The sequence below is a fragment of the Mytilus galloprovincialis genome, chromosome 10, assembly GCF_965363235.1.
Source record: "Mytilus galloprovincialis chromosome 10, xbMytGall1.hap1.1, whole genome shotgun sequence".
Classification (NCBI taxonomy): domain Eukaryota; kingdom Metazoa; phylum Mollusca; class Bivalvia; order Mytilida; family Mytilidae; genus Mytilus; species Mytilus galloprovincialis.
In genome coordinates this window covers 73775853-73800065 of record NC_134847.1, presented here as the reverse complement: position 1 = coordinate 73800065, position 24213 = coordinate 73775853, and the positions used below count along the sequence as shown (strand labels likewise).

The 24213-nt window shown below is 32.2% G+C and overlaps 1 protein-coding gene across 2 annotated transcripts; it reads right to left on the bottom strand.

The window, feature by feature from the left end:
* Positions 1-2000: 2000 nt before the first annotated feature.
* Positions 2001-22517, bottom strand: LOC143048352 (uncharacterized). 2 transcript variants are annotated; one of them, XM_076221995.1, is made up of 7 exons: positions 22481-22517; positions 13577-13689; positions 11885-11959; positions 10519-10619; positions 8338-8488; positions 7261-7313; positions 2001-3294 (listed from the first exon to the last, which is right to left on the bottom strand). In XM_076221995.1, the coding sequence occupies exons 2-7, from the start codon at positions 13660-13662 to the stop codon at positions 2615-2617; spliced, it is 1146 nt and encodes a 381-aa protein (XP_076078110.1). In that variant the 5' UTR covers positions 13663-13689; positions 22481-22517; the 3' UTR covers positions 2001-2614. The 2 variants fall into 2 exon arrangements, with proteins under 2 accessions (XP_076078110.1, XP_076078112.1); XM_076221997.1 differs by lacking the exon at positions 22481-22517 and adding an exon at positions 16158-16290.
* Between the last annotated feature and the right edge of the window lie 1696 nt (positions 22518-24213).

The following is a 24213-nucleotide window of genomic DNA, read 5'->3' as shown; positions in this document are numbered from 1 at the left end:
TAAATATACCCAAATATAGTACAAAAATCAGACTACCTAAATGTTGACTCAAATTCCAAATGACGATTGGTTAACCGCTATCTACTATTTATACTTTTTTTACACGACAGAGGAAAACACTCTTAAGATTAAACATACCCATATCATTTTCCTTTGACTGGAAGTCAATAAAGTATCAAAGATTTTTAAAATTGTCGACAAAGTTTAACATTTTTCAAATTAGTACACTGGTATATCGTACTATGTACTAGTATATATACAGGCTGCCGTTGTAATTGAATATTACTGAAAGATTTTAGAGTAAAACAGAATCAATTGCGGAAGCTATTTTCTATCAATCTAAGCAGCTTCTTCATTCCTTGCAACGATCAAACTTACTGGTCATTTTAAACTTAAATATATGATCATTTATTTCTGGTTATTTCCCTACTCGAGTCTACGTTATATTATACTTCCCTATACATCTCTAGTCTTATATTTGTATTGAGGCATCAATTTATAATAAATCTGTTATATGTGTAATGTTTGAATTTTAGTCTTGGAGAACGTGCTTTATTTATGATTTTTTTTTATCGATTTATGAGTTTGAATGTCCCTCTGGTATCTTTCGCCTCTCTTTTAATAATTGAAACTTGTCTTTGAACTTGCTTTTTAGGAACGCACAATACTCTTTCCTCGGTACCTTATATCTTTTGTCCTTTAGGGTAATTTTTTTTCTTCTGGAGAGAGGGAATATAAAAGAGGGACGAATTATACCAGAGGGACAGTCAAACTGATAAATCGAAAATAAACTGACAACACCATGGCTAAAAGTAAAAAAGACAAACAGACAAACAATAGTACACATGACACAACATAGAAAACTAAAGAATAAACAACACCAATCCCACCAAAAACTAGGGGTGATCTCAGGTGCTCCGGAAGGGTAAGCAGATCCTGCTCCACATGTGGCACCCGTCGTGTTGCTTATGTGATTACAAATCCGGTAAATAGTCTAATTCGGTAGGTCACATTCATGAAAGGGAAGGGGATTGTAGTTACGACGTAAGGAAAATGTCCGATATCATATGTGAAACGGTTATTCCATAACGGTCAACCAACTCCTGATGGCGTCCGTAAAATTTACGAAGTGATGATTTTAACTTAACCATTTGGAAATCTTGGTTTAATAGCTTCCTTGTGAGCAGTAGCCCTCTATCAAGAAAATCATGATAGGAAATGCAAGCACGGGAATATCGTATCAGTTGGGAGATATATACACCGTATGCAGGTGCTACTAGAATGTTGCTACTTAGAAATGGAAAGTTCACAATTGGAAAGCTGAAATCATCTCTTTTGTCGTAAAGTATTGTTTTCAACCGACCTTAATTGTCAATTTCTAGATGTAAGTCAAGATATGAGGCCGACTTAACTGTATTTGTTGTATCCTTTATTCCAGTTCAATGGAATAGATGCGTTGAACAAAGTCACCAAATTTTGAATTATTTAGTGAAAGAACATCATCTATATAGCGGAAAGTAAAGTTAAAGGATATAGCTATCTTCTGGAGAGAGGGAATATAAAGTGCCTACCTGATGAGCCAAGCGAACCCTTCCCTACTGGTTTTTCAGAGTGTCCCTTTGTTGTGTCGTTAAAGAATTGTACAAGGTTATGTTGTGCTGATGGCTCACAAATATGTTAAACACTTAAACATACTTTTTCTTCCTACTATAAGCCAGATAAATTCGATCCACTGGATGTTGTTGGTTGCTGCTTGTTAGAGTATAAATCTTGTCTTTGGTTTTCACTTCTGAAGTGTTTCACGTTTTGTCATAGTGGGGACTATCATAGATGACTATACCGTATATTATTTTCCTGTACGATCTTAATCCGTTGTTCTTACAGATACTAGTGGTTGTCTCATGAAAAATCTTACCATACATTTTTATTTTCATACGTTATGTAATAGTTCATGTTGGGAACCAACATTTTTTTATTTAATTTCTATTAAAAATTAAAAATTGATTTAATATTTTATTCCAACAGCTATAGCTGTTGCGTATTGTTTATTACATTCTCAAACAACAAATACTGGTTTATAGGAAAGTCATCGATGTGTTTCTGATGTCTATAATGTCGTTATATAGTTCGACCACCATTTTTTACTTATACAAAGTAAATATAGAATGTGTACAAATAAAAACCACATTGTTCGATGATTTCGTTATCAAGACAATATAAAAAAAGTACTGAATTTGATAACTGTATAACCACATAATTGACGTATTAAATTAATTTAACTAATGTATGCATATATACTAGAATATGGCCTCTATACTAGGGTCGACAAAATGTTCATTCTGTGATTGCTTATTAACTTATAGGTTTGATTCCTTAGTTTATCGATTGTTGCCTTTTGATTGACAATAAACATCATCATGTAACAAATGTTTTATAAATTAGATAATACAGTAATGTATAATAGTTTGTTGGTTTTTTTTCTAAATTTACCATGCATTCTCATTTGTTAATCACATGTTATAACAGTTATTACACGATTAAGCATATTGGAATTTGAAGCATCACACGACTGGAAGATAGTGTAGTGTTGATTAACATTTATTGTTTATTTGTGTTAAATATCAGCATATACGTGTATGTCATCATACACTGGAGGAATTTCCTCCTTAGAATTTGTATCCTTTTGAGAATCTGTGTTTTTTTCTAATCTATTTTCCTTTTTTTCGAATTCGTGGTAATCATTTTCTTTCGATGTTAATTTAGGTTTGTTCAAATATTCGAACGTTTCAATTGGTTCATCTTGAACCTCGCCGTACGCAGTATTTGCGGTTAACGGAAATTCTCCGATTGGCTGAATATACCGACGTTTTTTAACGCTTAATGTAACGTCATTGCTGCTGTTGTCTGCTTTACATGAAGGAATCTCAGGCAAAGTCCCAAGTTGATTTCTGCCCATGGATTTCATAGAAGTTAACTTTTCTTTTTTATTATCGGATGAATTCTCCTTTGATTTCAAACTATCTCTTATTCTTTTTATTGATGAACTGACGGTGTTAACTTTCTCTGTGATCATACCTTTCAAACTTTTGTTCAGATTATTGTATTCTAAAGAGTCTGTGGTATCTTCGCACGTGTCATAAATCTGTAACTCAGAATCATTTTGAATTTTAGTTTCCTTTGTCCTTCTAAGTGTCTGCATTTTATTATAAAGGACATTTGCTATACTTGGTTTACTGGGTGATTCTTTAGACTGCTCCAAGTCTAGGTATTCGGGAATATCACTGTTTGGTTCAACTGTAAATACAAATAGAAAAAAAAGTAGCGCATAGTTTTACCAAGATTTACGTTTGCAAACTGGTTAGATTAATTTATTTGTACATTTAATGTAATCAACTCTGTGGAAGGTATACTCCAGACTACTCACCATAAACTAGATTCGTCTATTACCCTTTCTACTTACAATATACTGGATCAGTCGATACTTCATTCTACTTGCCATGTACTATATTAGTCGATTACCAAAGACTAGACCAGTCGATACCCCAGCCTACACAGGCAAAATTTGCTCACATGAATTTCACATGAATCTCACATGAAATTCACATGAAAAATTTCACTTGAGATTCACCTCAATCGAGCTTATACATGAAACTCACGTGAAAATTTTCATGTGAATTTCACATGAATTTAGATTCACATGAATCTGACGTGAAATTTTTCACATGAATTTCACATGAAATTTACAACAAAAAAATTTGATATTTTTCATGATTTTAATTAAATTTGAAAATTTAGATGTTATTTAAAATACTTTTTTTTACAAATTCATTTGAATTTCACATCAAAATAATTTACGTGATTTTCATGTGAAATTCACATTAGTTTCACATGAGATTCACATGAAACTTACAAAAACTGATTTTACGTATAAGCTCGTTTGAGGTGAAATTCATGTGAATTTCACGTGAGATTCACATGAATTCAAATTCACGTGAAATGCATGTGAGCGAAATTTGCCCGTGTATTTGAAATAGACAGTATCAGTCAATACTCTGCCTAACTAAAGGCTAGTTTAGTATATACTCTTGGCTTTTTAGAGTGGATCAATCGATCCTTCACTCTATTCAACATAGACTGGATCAGTCGGTATACCATAACTTTATAACATAGACTAGATCAGTCGATAATCGAGCTTTCTTACTATAAACCTGATCAGTCGATACTCTTAGTCTACTTACCATAGATAAGATCAGTTAAGTCTACAAAATATTTCCCATACACAGAATCAGTCAATAATCTGGCCAACATACCATAGAATGGATCAGTCGATACTCCAGCTTAGTTACTATTACTAGAACAGTCGATACTAGTTCCTACTTACCAAATACTGTATAAGTCAATACTTCGGCCTACTCACCATAAACTAGATTAGTCGATTACCCTTTCTACTTACAATAGACTGGATCAGTCGATACTTCATTCTACTTGCCATGTACTATATTAGTCGATTACCAAAGACTAGACCAGTCGATACCCCAGCCTACACAGGCAAAATTTGCTCACATGAATTTCACATGAATCTCACATGAAATTCACATGAAAAATTTCACGTGAGATTCACCTCAATCGAGCTTATACATGAAACTCACGTGAAAATTTTCATGTGAATTTCACATGAATTTAGATTCACATGAATCTGACGTGAAATTTTTCACATGAATTTCACATGAAATTTACAACAAAAAAATTTGATATTTTTCATGATTTTAATTAAATTTGAAAATTTAGATGTTATTTAAAATACTCTTTTTTACAAATTCATTTGAATTTCACATCAAAATAATTTACGTGATTTTCATGTGAAATTCACATTAGTTTCACATGAGATTCACATGAAACTTACAAAAACTGATTTTACGTATAAGCTCGTTTGAGGTGAAATTCATGTGAATTTCACGTGAGATTCACATGAATTCAAATTCACGTGAAATGCATGTGAGCGAAATTTGCCCGTGTATTTGAAATAGATAGTATCAGTCAATATATACTCTGCCTAACTAAAGGCTAGATTAGTATATACTCTTGGCTTTTTAGAGTGGATCAATCGATCCTTCACTCTATTCAACATAGACTGAATCAGTCGGTATACCATAACTTTATAACATAGACTAGATCAGTCGATAATCGAGCTTTCTTACTATAAACCTGATCAGTCGATACTCTTAGTCTACTTACCATAGATAAAATCAGTTAAGTCTACAAAATATTTCCCATACACAGAATCAGTCAATAATCTGGCCAACATACCATAGAATGGATCAGTCGATACTCCAGCTTAGTTACTATTACTAGAACAGTCGATACTAGTTCCTACTTACCAAATACTGTATAAGTCAATACTTCGGCCTACTCACCATAAACTAGATTAGTCGATTACCCTTTCTACTTACAATAGACTGGATCAGTCGATACTTCATTCTACTTGCCATGTACTATATTAGTCGATTACCAAAGACTAGACCAGTCGATACCCCAGCCTACACAGGCAAAATTTGCTCACATGAATTTCACATGAATCTCACATGAAATTCACATGAAAAATTTCACGTGAGATTCACCTCAATCGAGCTTATACATGAAACTCACGTGAAAATTTTCATGTGAATTTCACATGAATTTAGATTCACATGAATCTGACGTGAAATTTTTCACATGAATTTCACATGAAATTTACAACAAAAAAATTTGATATTTTTCATGATTTTAATTAAATTTGAAAATTTAGATGTTATTTAAAATACTCTTTTTTACAAATTCATTTGAATTTCACATCAAAATAATTTACGTGATTTTCATGTGAAATTCACATTAGTTTCACATGAGATTCACATGAAACTTACAAAAACTGATTTTACGTATAAGCTCGTTTGAGGTGAAATTCATGTGAATTTCACGTGAGATTCACATGAATTCAAATTCACGTGAAATGCATGTGAACGAAATTTGCCCGTGTATTTGAAATAGACAGTATCAGTCAATACTCTGCCTAACTAAAGGCTAAATTATTATATACTCTTGGCTTCTTAGAGTGGATCAATCGATCCTTCACTCTATTCAACATAGACTGGATCAGTCGGTATACCATAACTTTATAACATAGACTAGATCAGTCGATAATCGAGCTTTCTTACTATAAACCTGATCAGTCGATACTCTTAGTCTACTTACCATAGATAAGATCAGTTAAGTCTACAAAATATTTCCCATACACAGAATCAGTCAATAATCTGGCCAACATACCATAGAATGGATCAGTCGATACTCCAGCTTAGTTACTATTACTAGAACAGTCGATACTAGTTCCTACTTACCAAATACTGTATAAGTCAATACTTCGGCCTACTCACCATATATAAGATCAGTCAATACCCCAGCTTGCTTACCATAGACGGGATCAGTCGATACTACGGCCTACTTACCAATAACCAAATACTTGATCAGTTGATACTCTTGCTTACTCACCATAAACAGGATCAATCGATACTCGGTCCTATTTACGAAAGATCGGATCAGTCGATACCTCGGACGTTTTACTATAGACTGGATCGGGCGAGTCTCCTGCTTCCTTTTACTCAAGACTGAACCCGTGGATGTTCCGGCATACTTAGCATAGACAAGAGTAGTCGATACTCAAGCCTATAAACCATAGACTTGGTCAAGCAATACACTGACATACTTAATATAGACTAGCGGAGTCAATACCCCGGTTACAGATTCAGGCCGGCGTATCGAATGATCCTATCTATAGAAAGAAGGCATGGAAACTTACCATATAATGGAGCAACTGCTACAAATCTACTTTCTTTATAAAGAACGGATCATTCGATACTTATGTCTTCTTACCACACCCGGGATTAGTAATGATTCGAACTAACGATCATAGACTTGATCAATCGATACTCCGGTCTTCTTACCATATACTGAATTAGTCGATAATTCTACCTACTGGTCATAGACTTGATCAATCGATACTCCGGTCTACTAACCATATACTGAATTAGTCGAAAGTCCTGCCTACCCACCATACAACGGATCAGTCATTATCCCGTCTTACTTTTTATATTCTGAATCAGTCGATATGCCGACATGTTTATTAAAGACCACATCAGTCGATCTCAGTCTACTTGTTATAGACTGGACTTGTAGATATCTAGGTAAACTTACCATAGATTCGATCAGTCGATATTCTGGCAAACTTACCACAGACTTGGTTTTTTGATACTGAATCTGTTCGGCTTTTGTAAAGAAATGGTCTGCAAAAATGACATTAAAATGACATTAATAAACATACACAAGTTTACATTTTTCTTTTAAAAAATTGTTGGAATCACTTCCCTTCTATTTGTCCTTCAGTAATCTTGGTTTTTGGTTTGTTTTTCTTTTCAGATGGTTTGATAAAAGAAATGTTTGTAACGAAAGAAGGATCCTTATTAGTTTTGAGGTCACTTATTCTAAAGTCTTTGTTAAGTTGCATGTGCTGGGCATACACTACCATAAGTTTTTGTGGTTACAGTAAATTCGGTACGACTGTGACCATAATTATACCAGGAAATGGCAATACTGGACTTAAAAGACTGAAACAAATGCATCAAAGGGGGTTTAACTTACATTAGAACAAACTTGTATATAGTTTTATTGCTTGTGAGATGAAAGTATTATCAAATATATCAAATTTATTATTTCTCTAAATAGCTTTAAAAGAGGGTATCGTGATAATAAAACCAGGACTTTAAAAAGAAGTATAAACACACTCTGATATATGGAGACATACTAATGGATTTGTTTTTTACTAATTAAGATACTATTTTATCAAAATTAGTTTTCATAATCAAAATTAAAATTGGATATATGTGTTATAAGTAGCAGTTAAATTATTTGTGCATGTAGAATATTCCCTTTCTGATATCCATCCATCCAAGTTTGTGCAATACATTTTAACTGATAGACACTGCATCTTTGAATTTGATTAAGCTGTTAAAATTAAAAGGGTGGAAATTTTTGGAAATAGGGTCAACATCTCACATTTCGCTTCAATTTGAGGGGAGAACGAGCCTAGTGACCCTTTTTATTTGCAATTTTGGATTCAGCATAAAAACATCTACAAAATATGTGAAAATAAAAAAATACCGGGGGTCCTTACTGGGGTGAGCCACCTTAAGGTATTTTTTCATTGACGTACCACCCATATAGTTTACGTGATTACATTCTTGTCTATAATTTCGTTCACAATCTGTTTATGTTTATATGGAATATATATAGAGTTTGAAAATGACTCACATTTTCAGCTTTCTGCGATGTAAAACAAACATAACTGCTACAGCTAACGCTATAAGAATCAGGATTAGTACAACTGATATACTGACTACTACCGGGGAGGTACTTGTTAAATTCCCCGCTAAGCTTCCGGTTGGAGTTTCTGTTGTTACAGCTGTAATGTTAGATAATATATACATTGACAGAAAGAAGATTTGCGTACACTGCAATAACCAAGATAAGTAAATTTCCGTCTACCTTATGATGCCTCGTAACAAGTGTTTTCAACTTCCATTTTCGACAACGTCTAATTTTAAAATAAGTCTCACCGCAGACGATATTCCGGGTCTTTATTTAGTTTTTTTATATGAATCTGCTATGAAGTCGCTTGGTATTCAAGTTTTCATCAGCTCATAACTTTTGAAAGGCATAAAACGTACAAGGATAGTACTTAGGAGATCATTTCATGCACTATACCAGAGAAAAACAGACATAATCTAGTGAAAAGAAAAATAATAATAAAACAAATACAAAATATAAACCTGAAAATGGTAAGAAAAATATTTATTGATTCGGAATAGTTGAAAGTTCCTTCGATTCAATTGGATTCAATTTTGTCTTTACACATATAAGCATGACACACTTATTTCTCACTTTTGACATTTATGAAATAGAAAATAAGGAAAAATACCAAACTGCGAGGGAAATTCTAGATGGAAAGTCTCTAGGAAACGGAAAAATCAAATGCTCTAAAATAATAAATATCAAATTCCTGATTTGGAACAAACATTTTCTTATGTTGAAAAATGTAGACATATGTAGAAACCATGTCAATTTCGGCATGCATGTTACGTGAATGGCAAGTTCAGTTCAAAATTCTGGAGCGTAGGACAACTCGTACACTTCTGTTTCAAATTGGATATTCATTTTTGTTTTGATAATTTTTTTTACTGTTGAAATTAGTTGTTATGTTAAAAAAGATAATTATTCACCTTGAGCGATGTATTATTGTTGACCATTCGATATTCTATTTTTCTGTACCAAGTCAGGAATATGGCCATTGGTATATTATAGTTCGTTTCTGTATGTGTTACATTTTAACGTTGCGTCGTTTGTTTTCTCTTATTTTGCAGTGTAAATTCACATTGCGATAAGACGTGTCACGGTACTTGTCTATCCTAAATTCATTTATTTGGTTTTGATGTTATATTTGTTATTCTCGTGGGATTTTGTCTGTTGCTTGGTCCTTTTCTGTGTGTGTTACATTGTAGTGTTGTGTCGTTGTTCTCCTCTTATATTTAATGCGTTTCCCTCAGTTTTAGTTTGTTACCCCGATTTTGTTTTTTGTCCATGGATTTATGAGTTTGAACATCGGTATACTACTGTTGCCTTTATTTTTTGCGAACCAGTCTTCAGCTGAATGTGTGATTTTATTACTACTACACTGGCCTCAAGGGATTTTAAATCGAAAAAAAAATCAAAAAATGTGAGTTTTTGTGTCTTTCAAAGCACAAACAATATCCAGAATTAATTGCAGGATAAAGACAATAACTGTTTAGTGTCCTTAAATATCAGCTGTAGTTGTACGAGGCTAAGAAACAGGTGTAATGCGTACTTTAATAAAATATTATGTTCCAACAGAGATATAAGGAAACACGTCTGTTTTCATCATCGAAAAGTGGATGACCGATATGCTGTTTCCGTGTCTTAACTCTCTAGAAACATGTTTCAGCAGTCTTAGATCATTTTTGTATCATTTGTTAATGTTCTGATATTTTCTTATTACCGAATGTAAACATTTTGACGAATTATGAATATGCATAGATGCATACATGATTAGCAGAAAACGCTGAATCTGTATACACATCCCGTCTAATTACTTATATACTTTATGTGATTCCCTCGGGTACTTTAACCTTTATTTGTATCTTCGAAATAAATGTATGATATTTGACCATTGAAGAAATACTGTTACATAAAATCTAATATATTCAGTTGAATATGTTAAATGACAGATGATTTTGATATTTTTTGTGGTTGGAGCTCAACTAGTATTACTAAATTGGATGACATATTTTATGTGGCGAACTCTTATTACGTGGAATTGTCTGCTTATGTAGCATTTTGTGCAAAGGATTTTGCCTTTTTAATCTTATTTGAATGTTTGTAGCATAATAAAATAATATCAAATAAAAAGACAATTACTACTCATGCATTTTTCGTCCTCTTCGATATATCCTTCACAACATACTGGAGTTACAACCGTCTCAGTTCTGGTTTGTTTTACAGAAACAATGAAGTACATACTAAAATAAAAAGATTATTAATATGCTATTTAAATCAAATAAAAAGTCTAATTTTAGAACTTATTATAATAATTTTATAATACAAAAGAATATTGAGTTAAAAAGGACTGTAAATTATAAACTTATGAAAACATACGAAATAACGAGTTGAAAATGTCAGTAAATCATAATTTTATGAAATTATATTAATTAATGTAAAAGAAAACTTTTAATCCGATTAGTTATAAAATTCAGAATAATTCTTGTAGAAGAATAAATGTTCAATTTCTGTGAACCTACGCGTATTTTAGAACGTTAACCATTGTATTTTTCTTTTTCAATATAGTTTAAACACTGTTAAAGGGAAGAATATACTCAAGTGGCAATACAAACCTATAGGTTGACAAAAAGACAACAACATAGCCAATAGAAAACTTTAGTATGACGTCCATTATCACTGAACTAGTATATATATTTGTTAAGGGGCCAGCTGAAGGACGCATCCGGGTGCGGGAGTTTTTCACTGCATTGAAGACCTATTGCTGACCATCTGATGTTGTCTATTGTATGGTCGGGTTGTTGTCTCTTTGACACATTCCTCATTTTCATTTTCAATTAAAAAATCAAATCAAAACATTAAATCTTCTATTGAGGATAAGATATCCTTACCAAAACCCCGAATAAATTTCGTGCACTTTGTAAATGTCAGCTTTTTAAGGGATGAAATAATATGAATGTATTTTCAAAATTAATTAAGATAGAGAAAATTTCATTTCCTGAACTTTATCAAAGTACAATTTAAAACAGTAATAGAATACGTAACAAGGTAACGTGAAATTACCAAAAGAAAGAGATGTATAAAACCAAGTTTTAGCTGGCAATAGTGTATACTAGGTCAAAAAAAGTTGTTGCCCCACTAAACTCAAAACATATGAATGAACCACAAAATTAAGAAAATTAAGACTACCAGAGGTTAGACGTTTCTGACTTGGAAAAGGCATATAAATACATCCTCGGTCTGGAGCTTCGTTTGGGTTATAAACCAAGGAAACAAGTAAAATAGACGCCAGCTTTGAAAACATAATCACATTTTAGCTTCAATGTAGTCAAGTGGGTAGGTACCGTTTTTGTCGAACAAGCAATATTTCTTTTGGAGTTCAAGTATTTCAATGGATATTTCTCGAAAGAGTTTTTTTTTACGAAATACGAAAATGTTATTTGGAGTGTGAAGGTTTATTAGCATAACTCGTTTACCAGAACCATACAAAAAACACGCTTATACTTACAAGTAACAGTTTCTACCAAATATATTACAAACCCATTTCAGCCTGGTAGTGTAAGCAGTATACATTACTGTTCTTCTGCAAAACAATTAACATGCTTTTAAACAGTTATATAACTTAATAAAATACCACATCTTCTTATATCTAAATATTATGCAATTAAATCAAGACAGGACAATCTTCACTGTTGTCTTTATCAAAAACGTAAATTGTACTCAAAAAGGATATTATGTTGATGACAGGTCTTGTGTATAACATATTCAATATTCAACCGTGATATAAGACATAAGTGTCTTCTTTTAGACTACTAAGTTTTTTTGTTTTTTTAGAGTGGGATTGGTTGCAACGTTTTTTTTTAATTGTCAATTACATTAGTTCCTTTCACTTGCCACAGAGACCTGTTTAGATAACATCCAAATTTATGGTTTTCTCCAAATCCCTACATTTCTTTTTCATATATTTAAAAATGAAAGTTACTGTCGTGAAACCGTAATACTTACGTCGTATTTAGATATATTCTTTAGGCAATTATTGATATAACTATTTCTAATTTGACCTATGTATGCATTAGCTGTTCAGTAGTTGTTGCATGTTTGTGTGGTTCATAAGTGTTTCTCGTTTCTCGTTTTTATATGGATTAGACCGTTGGTTTACCCGTTTGAATGGTTTAACACTAGTGATGTTTAGAGCCTTTATAGCTTGCTGTTCGGTGTGAGCGAATGCTCCTTGTTGAAGACTGTACCTTCACCTATAACGGTTTACTTTTATAAATTTTTACTTGGATAGTTGGATAGAGAGTTGTCTCATTGGTACTCATATCACATCTTCCTATATCCATATAAGTGTTGTTTTTTTTTTTATGTTGTACTGTTACATAACTATCCCTGGTTAGGGGAGTGTTGGCATCTTTAAACGAGTTAAATCCGCCACACATGGTATGTGAATGTCCCAAGTCGGGAGTCTGTTATTCAATGTTTGTCATACGTAAACTCATCATAGATACCAGGACTAAATTTAGTCTATACGCCAGATATATACGTTGCAGATAAGCATGTGTTTGCGTTCATTATTTTGTACATAAACTGGCCCGTTAGTCTTCTCGTTTGTATTATTTTACATTTTGAGGCATTTTATAGCTGACTAGGCGGTATAGGCTTTGCTCATTGCTTAATGCCCTACGGTGACCTATACTTCTAAAATGCTATTTCATTTGGTATTTTGTGGAGAGTTGTCTCATTGCACTACAAACTGATCAGAGTCTGAAAAGACCATATTATGTGCTGGGCTAGTAATGTTGAGCACATATTTACTTGATAAGACTCGACATAATCTCGACAGTACTTAATTGTACTCAACTTTGATTTCAACTTTACTTTCACAAGTCTGATTCAGAACTTGACAATATTGGAATAGTTTCAAATGTTCTCGACAAATGTTCGACCAATCTCGACCTGTCTCGACCATTCTCATCTCAGTAACGACATGTCCCGACCAGTTTTGACTCAGTTTCGAGCACAAAACATGGCCTTTTCAGACTGAGGGCAGTTTGGAGTGTTGGCAATCATACCACATCTTCTTTTTTTATTTACATAAACTGTTTTTCACTTTTGGTTAAGCAGCCAGGGATCAATCAATCTTATTTCAGTACATGATTATTTGTATAACGATTCATTGTCGATTTTCTATCCAACTTACGTCATTGTTCTCTCACAGATTTTATCACCTGACTGCAATTCAGCCAAATAGGAACATTTTGCCCCAGCAACCATTATAGTAAGCATAAATAGCAAATTCAATATCTTGATATGCTGTAAACAAACAAATACTTTCGTTCATCCTGCGCATCAATGGAATAAAAGCAAGCATAGATTTATAAATATTGCGTGTTTTTATTAATATGTGATACTGATACAGATGGACGACCTTACATTAAAATCGTTCAAAATGTCGTTATAACAGTTGTCCAGTTGTGAACATTATTGTCTCAGCAGTTGAATATAACTTCTATTCCGTCTTATGACGCTTACATATTACAAATAATGCTGTACGCCCGTACATATTCGCGCTATATAGACTTCATTTTACATTTACTGGAGTGTGATCCTAAATAAGTTGACCGATACAATGTATCGATGTCTCGACGTAATAATGACTTCTGTGAATTAGATCTTAAGATACCAGATTCTGATTAGTAGTTTTAATAATTGTGTCCTATTACCTATTCTGAATAAGTGTGGATTCGCAAGATGTTGATGAATGTATAGCAGGAGACGAACTCTCTATCTATTCACCCACTTTCCCTCACTTATTTAAGTTTATGCGATGTCCTCGGTTTTTATTTGTTACCTTGGTTTGTTTCTTTATAAACAATTAGATAAGAACATCTATATACTACTGTCGCCTTAATTTATATAGCGATATTCTAACTATACTCCGGATTTTGTGTTTATATCCGCTAGTATCTGCAGATTTTCAAAAAAAGCCCCTCATGGATTATTTATTCAAATATTTCGGATTTGTCTCTGGATTAATGGTTTGGGTTTGTTTGTCTTCTATTTTGAAATGTGCGTTGACAGATACAAAAAGAAAATCTAGTTCCGTCTAATATGCAGACCGGTCCAACGTTTTATGTATCATTCGAATCATATACAGGTGGACCGTTTTTTATAATCTTTATACGTATACCAAAACAACTAATAATTTTAATTCAAATCCTCTTTTTAAAATTTAATAAGTTAGTGACACAGGCACTTTTCTCAGAAATTATTTTCCGATGTACCTTAATATAACACAAGGTACTTAACTTGCATTTTAGAAAAATGTCAGGTGGTGATGAAGTTCCGTTATATGCCGCTTTATAGGCTGTCAACCCCACTTGTTATATTGTAAATCTAAACTGATTTATCTTTACAATGGTGTATAACATGCCTACATTTGTTGTCGGAATCATCTGTAGCAATCCTACCAAAGTATGTCAATCGTAATAATTTTGCAAACCGCTGAAGAATTGGCAATAAACGCGTCACGTCTCCTTGTATATCTCGGTTTCCGATTGGTCAATTTCATGAGAAAGTCTTAATGATTCTCGGAGTTATCTGATCTTGTTTCATTTCATACGTAAGTCAAGAGAGAGTCTGCATGACATTGACGTCATGGGAAAATTTGTAACTTATTAGACATACCACAAATAACACTTGTTAGATTTTTTCACGGTATATTATACAATTTTACTAACTGTATGATAAGTTCTATTCATACGAAAACTTAACAGTTTTTTCTGAAACAATTTTTATAACTTATCATTTACTGCGAGAGGTGTATTGCCAATTTTTTGTAGGTTAACGAAATAATTACGATTGACATACTTGGGTAGGATTGCTACGGATGATTCCGACAACAACAGTAGGCGTGTTATACACCATTGTGAAGATAAATCAATTTAGATTTACGGCATAACAAGTTTTAGTTGGGTTGACAGCCGAGACACGGCATTTTTAATTGAATTTCGTCACCGTATGACATTTTTAAAAGTCGCGAGTTAAGTTCCTTGTGTTATATAAAGGTATGTAGGGGAAAATAATTCTGAGACGAGTGCCTGTAGTTAGTGAAAACAATGATATGATGAAATAGTCGTTTAATGTAAATATAATACAAATGAATGAAGATATAAAATTTTAGATTATATGATACACTAGTCAACAAAAGAAACAAGGCAATGTCTTTCCCATATATTATAAAATTGGATAATTGTTATCAAGGAAAATAATAGCACAATCGAGAGCACAATTCGTCTAATATTAAAAAGTGTTATTTTCGTATCAAAACAAATGATTAAAGGCAAAAACGCGATTTATTATTATTTTTATTTTTGTTAGAACTTAGAATTTAAAACCTAAACATGGTCTACTTAAAATTTTGAATGCATTTGCAAATATTTTAATACTTAATTTTCATCTTCGAAATTAAGTGCCGACTTTTGTCATTATATTTCCCGCAAAATACATTTGACTCCTGTGTTCAATAACTTGGTGTTTTCAAACTGTTTAATTTGATCAGATTATTTTAACCATATGCATTTGCTTTGTAAAAAAAAAGGTTTTTCATTAGATAATTCGACTGTCTTTCCTTTTTATTATATTTTATGATAAACTGGAGTTCAAACTTGTGTATCGTAGTATATATATTTTATGTATTGTTTTCTATCGTCAAATATTATATTGATGCATAATTTCGATCGAGAATGGCAGATAATAAATTGATGAAATAAAATACATACCATTGCTGGTGATTTACTTCAAAGGATTGATCTCATTCAGGAAATGTTTTTATATGATAAGCCGATTTAATTTCAAATCCGGCTTAGGTTATATCTTGAGACATTTGTTGTAGTTTCCTAAGGAGAAATACGCTTTCATCCTGATGATAAATGCATAGCATCTATTTTCGGCTACAATTTATTTGTTATTGTCATATGTTGACGACATTTTAATGGATACTTATAGTGGTAGACAATTTATCGCCTGTTATGTCGTAAAACAAATTTTATGTTCCTAGGCGAATACTGATATTTAACTATTGAAAAAATATTGCAAGTTATAAAATTCATATAATATATATATTCTGATCTTTGCATACAGATTTTTGTGTCAGGGGTAAGTGTATCATTTGCATGAGGACAAGCTTTAACTTTTATTACAATCTATCGTGTACAACGATTATGTAACGCTGGAGTTGATATGAAGTTAATAAAAGGGGGTGATGACACCAACGGAACAGTCAAACTCATAAATTAAAAATGAACTAACAACAGATAACCCTGGATAAAAATGAAAAAAGAAAAAACAGAAATAATGGTACACAAGAAACAACATAGAAAACTAAAGACTGAGCAACACGAACCCCATCAAAAACTGGGCGTGATCTCAGGTGCTCCGAAGGATAAGCAGATCCTGCTCCACATGTGGCACTTGTCGTGTTGTTCATGTTATTACAAACCCAGTAAATCGTCTAACTTGATAGGTCAAATTCATGAAAAGATTGTAATTACGACGTAAGTAACATATCCGATATCATCTGTGAAACGGTTATTCCATAACGGTCAAGCAACCCGTTATGGTGTCCGTAAAATTTACGAAGGAATCATTTCAACTTCACCATTTGGAACTTTTGGTTTAATAGCTTCCTTGTAAGCAGCAACCCTCTGTCAAGTAATTCATGATAGGAAATACAAGTGCGGGAATATCGTATTAATTGGGAGATATATACCCCGTATGCTGGTGCTGCTGGAATGTTGCTACTTAGAAATGGAAAGTTCACAATCGGGAAGCTGAAATCATCTTTTTTATCGTAAAAGTTTGTTTCAACCGACCCTCATTGTCAATTTCTAGATGTAAGTCAAGATATGAGACCGATTTAACTGAATCTGTAGTATCATTAATCTCTAGTTCGATGAGATAAATGCGTTCAACATAGTCACCAAATTTTGAATTATTTAGTGAAAGAACGTCATCTATATAGCAGAAAGTATAGTTAAAGGATATTGCTAACTTCTTATTTTTCTATATAAGAAGTTCCTGTATGAAGTAAGCATCATAATAATAAAGAAACAAGTCAGCAAGAAGAGGGATACAATTTATTCCCATTGGAATGCCGAGAGTCTGATGAAAAATACGTCCTCCAAACGTAACAAATATATTGTCAATCAAAAAATGAAGCATCTTGATAATGTCAGTTTCAGAGATTTCTTGGTTTGAATCAGTATGATCCTTTACAAAGTAGTAGTATCCCTCCCTAAGACGAGATACATTTTTTCTACGTTGGCCATTATTTTTTATGAAATAAAACAATTCCAACTCTTTCAATTTGTCTTTTAGTTTCGAATGAGGAATACTTGTGTAAAGTGTAGAAAGTTTAAAACTATTGCAAAATGAAAGAGTAGTAGATTGTATGTACTCTAAAAGATCTTTGCAATTTTTTAGTATCCACATCTGATTCACGCCACCTCTAGAATAGGCAGCTCCCAATTGATATTGAAGCCCGGCTTTGATTGGTGATAAAATAGATGTTATTAAATGTAGAAGTAGCCTGAAACTTTTATCTGTATTACGAAGTTAAGACGTAAATATAAATGATTATATCATTTATGAAGGTTATAATTTACATCTAATTACATTTATTTATATGATAGACGAATATGACCCATCAGAAGTTTCTTAATAATTTCTATAAATCCTATACCCAAGTGTGGTTAAAATCATCACCTTTTTTTTATAATAAAGGTGTCAAACCATTAAAAAAAATAATACTTAGAAGTTAAATGTACGTTTTAACTATTTGTACTCCTGATTTGCCCACTTTAAGATATCAATTATCTATTAGTTAACATACTATATAGTAAAAAATCATTTCTGTTGATCACCGAAAGCGGAAGTGGTCTAGAACACAGTATTATTTTATTTAGGGGGTTCACTATACACGCAAATTTTTATTAGTCTTCACTTCAAGGTTAATCGAAGGTTAATCGAGCAAATTTTATTAAATAAGGCTTTTTACAGTTTTTTTACTTTACTACGGGCTCATGAGGATCTTAAATCTGATTTTATTGCTGTGTCCACAATAGACACAGCAATACTATTCTACGTATTTCACCTGTATCGGTTTGGACAATTCCATGGACTATTCCATACACACACCATTATGCTTAAGGGGTTTTCATATGTCATGTCAAGATGATATAGGCTATTTACCGTTGTTTGCCACAAAAAAAATATCTGGTAAAGTCACTTTTCTGAAAAACCAATATAAATATAGTTAACCTATTTATATATTTAATCTAACTGTGTTCATTGACCCGAATGTTTTAATGACAACACACACCGAAAATTCGTGTTGGTCTATTCCATGACATTTGCGCGGGAAATATTCATCAGAGACTTAATCTTAATGGACGTTCATTTGGAAAATTTTACTATCTATTTTATGTGAACAATTGTCATATGTGTTTGTGTTTCGTACATTTAAAGGATCAACGTTATTTAAATTCCGTATATCTTCATTTAACATCAGGTTTGTACGCATTTAGTCTCTTCTCTAGTCTATAATCTAAACTGAAGGCCGCGAAGGGACACATGTCATGATGACACGTGCTGCACAATCCCACACATTTCAACGAACAAAAACGTTACTATTGAATAGACTTTATCAGCTGTTTATAGTCCTCTATATGCATTTCATCCCCTAATGTCAGTCATGATAACACTGGCATTAACAGCGGAAACCGTGTATTCGCGAATTCTGTCTTTCGCCTGGACAATTCCATACAACATTGTATATTAGGGGTTTACATTATGGACGATTCCATATAACATTGTAGTTCAGGGGTTGTTTACATGTTTAGTCGTATCTGGTATCTAATGAAAACGATGTATGTACATTATTTCTACATATTTGTATATGTTGAAGGAAACAGCTCAATTTCATGATAATTTGGTATACAGAAACATGACATAAGTTTTTTGTACAATTTTGGTGTGTATAAATGACCTACATTACAGCCCTGAAATTCTTGGTGCATTTAATGAGGGGGGATAGGAGGGGTTTACTCTTTAACGGATTTACTGTACGCATGTAAATACTGGTGGAGGATATTCAGTGTGTTTTTATACACCGTACTCAGCTGGGTTTGCCTTGATTGGAAGAATATATTTACAGACAGCTATAGTATAGATGAAGCAGCTGTATTTAGACTTGGCATTTACCTGGGAATTCCCAAAATACAATGCTGACATGGAATTTACCATCAATTTGGAATAAGCATGATAGTCATACTGTCATACACATCAATATTTCTTTTTTTAAACCAATATTTATTTATAAATGCAGTGGCGGATCCAGGAATTTCCATAAGTGGGGGCCCACTGACTGACATAAGAGGGGCCCGCTCCAGTCACGCTTCAGTGATTCCCTATATAAGCAACCAAATTTTTTCCCCAAAAGGGGGGGCCCGGGCTCCCTGCCCCCCCTTAATATTAAAGAAAACATAAAAAGGTTTAATGAGCATAAAATAGTATAGTCTGTTCCAACTTAGGTATATAGTTTTAATATAAGTGTTTCTTACTATATTCAGGTATTTTTATTCTGTGATTCCATTTTGATTTGTAAAGAAAATAATTAATAATTCAAATATTTTTTTCTCTCTATAAGTTGATATCAATTCAATCTATTCATGTACAAAAAAATGTAGCTTGCATGCACAACTTACAAAAGACAAAACAATTCTTCAGTTTCTGAATGATTTTCATGATATGAATAAACCAAGACTTATAGTCCAGTCAATCTAGCATAAATTTGACCCTAACCTTGAAGTAATTGCAACAGAAGATTTTTAAGTTTTAATCTTTAGCATTATATACCAAATATACACAGAAAAAAGTTCCATAAGATCTAACTTGGGGAAAACTAAAAAAATCGTGATTTCAAAATTCCTATGGAGTTCTTATCTTTTTTCCCCTTGTGGTCCTTGAGAGAAATATCATGCTGAGAATCACTATTATTTCTTTTGCAAAATACTGAAATTGTGTCGTTCCTTTGCAAATATTGGTGGTCAAAACCTTCAGAACACCAGTTTTAAAGAAATGTGGGAGACGATGAGATGCACTGGGTAAAGTATAAGAAGCAGCCTTTCACAGTTACCCCTTGAAACACTGTATGTGCTGCGTTGTTGGTTGCTGCATCGTTATCAATAAATACAGTTTCTGGGTGAAATTGTGAGCGATGTTTCGTTATTCAACTGTTGGATTCTTTTCAAAGAAGAAAATGCTACCTTGGATGCAGATTACTGTTCACATTGTATCATTTATAAATCTTGCATGGCTACTGTACTTAAATTTTATAAAATAAGAAATATATCTTTGCACATTTCCTTGATTTAGTAGCAGAATATTTAAGATATAAATTTGTCTAATTGACTTCATTTTCCTGCTTAAAACTATATCAAATAGAACAAAAATTGTCCATTTTGTTTTATTATAGTATCATTTATAAAATTTTACAGGTAAAATAAAAGGTAAAACATATGACTGTTATTCAGAATAAACTATAATTGTTAAAACAACAATCCTCCCTATGTTTACATATGCATGTGATTAAAAGTTGGCAAACCAGGATGATACCATTTGTACATCTTTGAATTTAAATTGTAAATACGGGAGAAATTTATTCAAATTTGAAAATTTGTAATACAGAAATATACTCAATTTGAAAACCACAAGGAATACAATATTTGGGGTGTCTTTTGAATTATTCAAGATTAATTAAATTCTTGTGAGTCATAAACGAGGGAATGATAAGGGATTTATAAATGTCAAAAAGAAAGTGTTGCTGTCATTTGTAATGGGTATATTCAATGTCAGTGAATCAAGATCTGAAAGCTCAATGACAACTATTAAAAACAATGATTTCAAATTGATCTTTAAGAACCTCTTGTTTAGCAGCTGCCTTGTTAGGAAAACATCAGCCAAAAAAATCAAGATAAGAAGGAAAGTTAAAATGTAGTGCGTCGCATTTGGATGCATATTCACATTTGACGAAAAAAAGGCCAAATTTCTGGCAAGAGACATGTTTGCGTGGTTAGAAAAACCTTAGTGTTTTGAATGAATTTTTCATTTTATAAACAGTAGTTGTAAAAAAATATAACATTGTCAGTTATATTTAAAGTCAGCGTAAACGTGCTGAATACTGGCATGGTGATACCTTCAAGTAAAAAAAGCAACAAAAAAAACCAGTGTTATAGACCAGGCAGTCCAACCTTTGATATCACCGTGAATGCGGGAGAAACATGTGTGTTTGAAAATACGAAATTCATTTTAAAAAATCATCAAGGTTAAAAACAGCATGTTTTTATATGAGTCAACCTCATTATTTCAACAGTTCAACATTATATTTATGCATTAGTAATCGCTTAACATTACGTCATTGTATTGCATAATTTAGAATCATACGATGAATCACATGAGAAATTTCAAACATACAAAATGAATGTAAGTACGTTTAAATTCAGATTATTTGATCACCTTGAACACAATTGAGAAGTTTTCTTCGCTTTATTTGATAGGTGATACCTCTCTGGGGATGGGTATTTGAAATTTACTTTGTGATGAGATTTTTTAATAGTTGATATTTGTGTTGTCTATTTTATGTAATGGCGGGAAAATTGACTTTTTTCGAAGGTCTTCTGAGTTTTCAATATACGTAGTGTAAACCGTCCTATCACTAGACGTCCGGCATTATTATATGGATACCCTCCGGGTTTTTTTTTTTTTGTATTGACCTTGATTTATTTTTTCTGAATGAACATGTGAGCTGGTTGTATATTCAAAAACTCTCCATTTGAAAAAGAAATCGTTTATACTTGATAATCACTATATATATATAAGTGACAGCTATCACACAGAAACTTGTCTCGTATACAACATACTTGTATATAACTAACGAGAAGACTTAGCAAAGGTATATCGGATATAATCATAACAGAAGTACCTGCTTGATTAATAATTACAAATCAGAATTTGAATATACAAATGTACTAACATATGTACTTACATTGTCAAGTTTTAAATATATCGAAGACGTAGCAAGTAGTCATTTTATTGAATATAGCGATTTTAAACTTCACAGCAACCATATCATTCTAAATGTACACATCAAATCGTAAATCAAAATCCTTCAAACAATAAAAATAAATAATTAAAATGCAATACGTTTAGATATTATTAAAAAGACGATTTGATCTGTATTAAAAAGCAAATTGTGTAAAACGTTTCTGATTTTAATATATTTTATAAAATTGATCAAATAAGTATTATAATTTGTAAGTAAAGGTAGAAATGCAGCTGTATATTCAATCAGAAAGGCATAAACTTTCGATTATTTACTGAATGGAATTATAGAAAGTTTTTGTGCAAAACATTAAATGAAAAATGCAAACAACATGAACAAAGGCTCATGGCAAATTGTCCTTAACGTATACACAATAAAAAAAAACATCTCCATGTCAATGAATTACGCCAGTGACTAAGAAATACCTAAGAGGAATCGAATGAAAAATATAACAAAGCTATTTAAAAAATGAACCTTTTGTTAAAATGAAACAATTAAACTTAAGTGCATACATTCAACATTCAAGGTTTACGGATTTTCTTTTAAGATTTAACGTTATGGTAGTGTGATTCATTGAAATCATATGCAAGATTAACGGAAACAGATCAATTTAAAAAAAACATTATCTGATCATTTAAATTCAAATAAGATCAATGCAAAAAAAAACAAAAAAAAAAAACAATAAAAATAAATAACCTTGTACGTCAGATTGATACACAGCTATAGCTTTCAATAAACTAGCAAACATTTCGTAAAGTCTTAATAGAGTTTTTTTTTAAATCTGAAGCTAAGGTTACGACAAAAAAGCCTTATTTAAATTGAATACTTTAATATTAGCAGCATGTTTCAGTTCACTGGATAAGACCATTCTCTCAACGAAAACGTTAATATAGAAACGTAAATTAGATGTTTGATATAGAATCTTGTAATGAGTGGAATTCTGATATTCTTGAAGAGCGAACAAACTTGGAAGTATCGCTCATTTTAAATTACATAAGCATGACAGTCCTATCTAACAAACACATATGATTTTTTGACTTCGAATCCACATGTTAAGTTTCTGAATAGAACAAACTGTTTGTCATTGAATGCCGTCTTATTCTACACATATAAAATTAAAAGAACGTGATACATGTCACAATTGGTGTATTGAAAAAATCTGTTTTACATATATTTTCGAAACGCCAGGCCTGTAAAGTCGTCCGCTTAAGTTTTTTGTTTCTGATTTACACGATTAATTTCACTTTTGAAAGTTTGATTTTTTAAATTTTTGATCAAGATATCAAAAATAGAAAAGGGGAGAAAAGAGGGTACCTGTAACCTGCGAAACGAACTGAAAGCAGAATGAAACAAAATGAAATGAAAACAAACTGATCCTTAAAAGTTAACGTATAAAATAAAACCACAGACAGACAGTTGTAAGCGGTGAAAAATTGGATGACAACATAAATATTTTTCAAAAGAAGTGAATTCATTCTAAAATAAGACGCACTGCTCTGATAATGACCATTTTACTTGCTGGTTTTCCCAGCGCCCCTATTTTAGAAGTAACAGTAAAAACTGGCCAACTCGCAGTAGGTCGAAAGTATGGTTAGGTTGAGAATGTATATATATTTTCTACTGAATTTTAAGCAATAAACTGGCTCAATACACGTTGTATTATCTCATTTCATTTC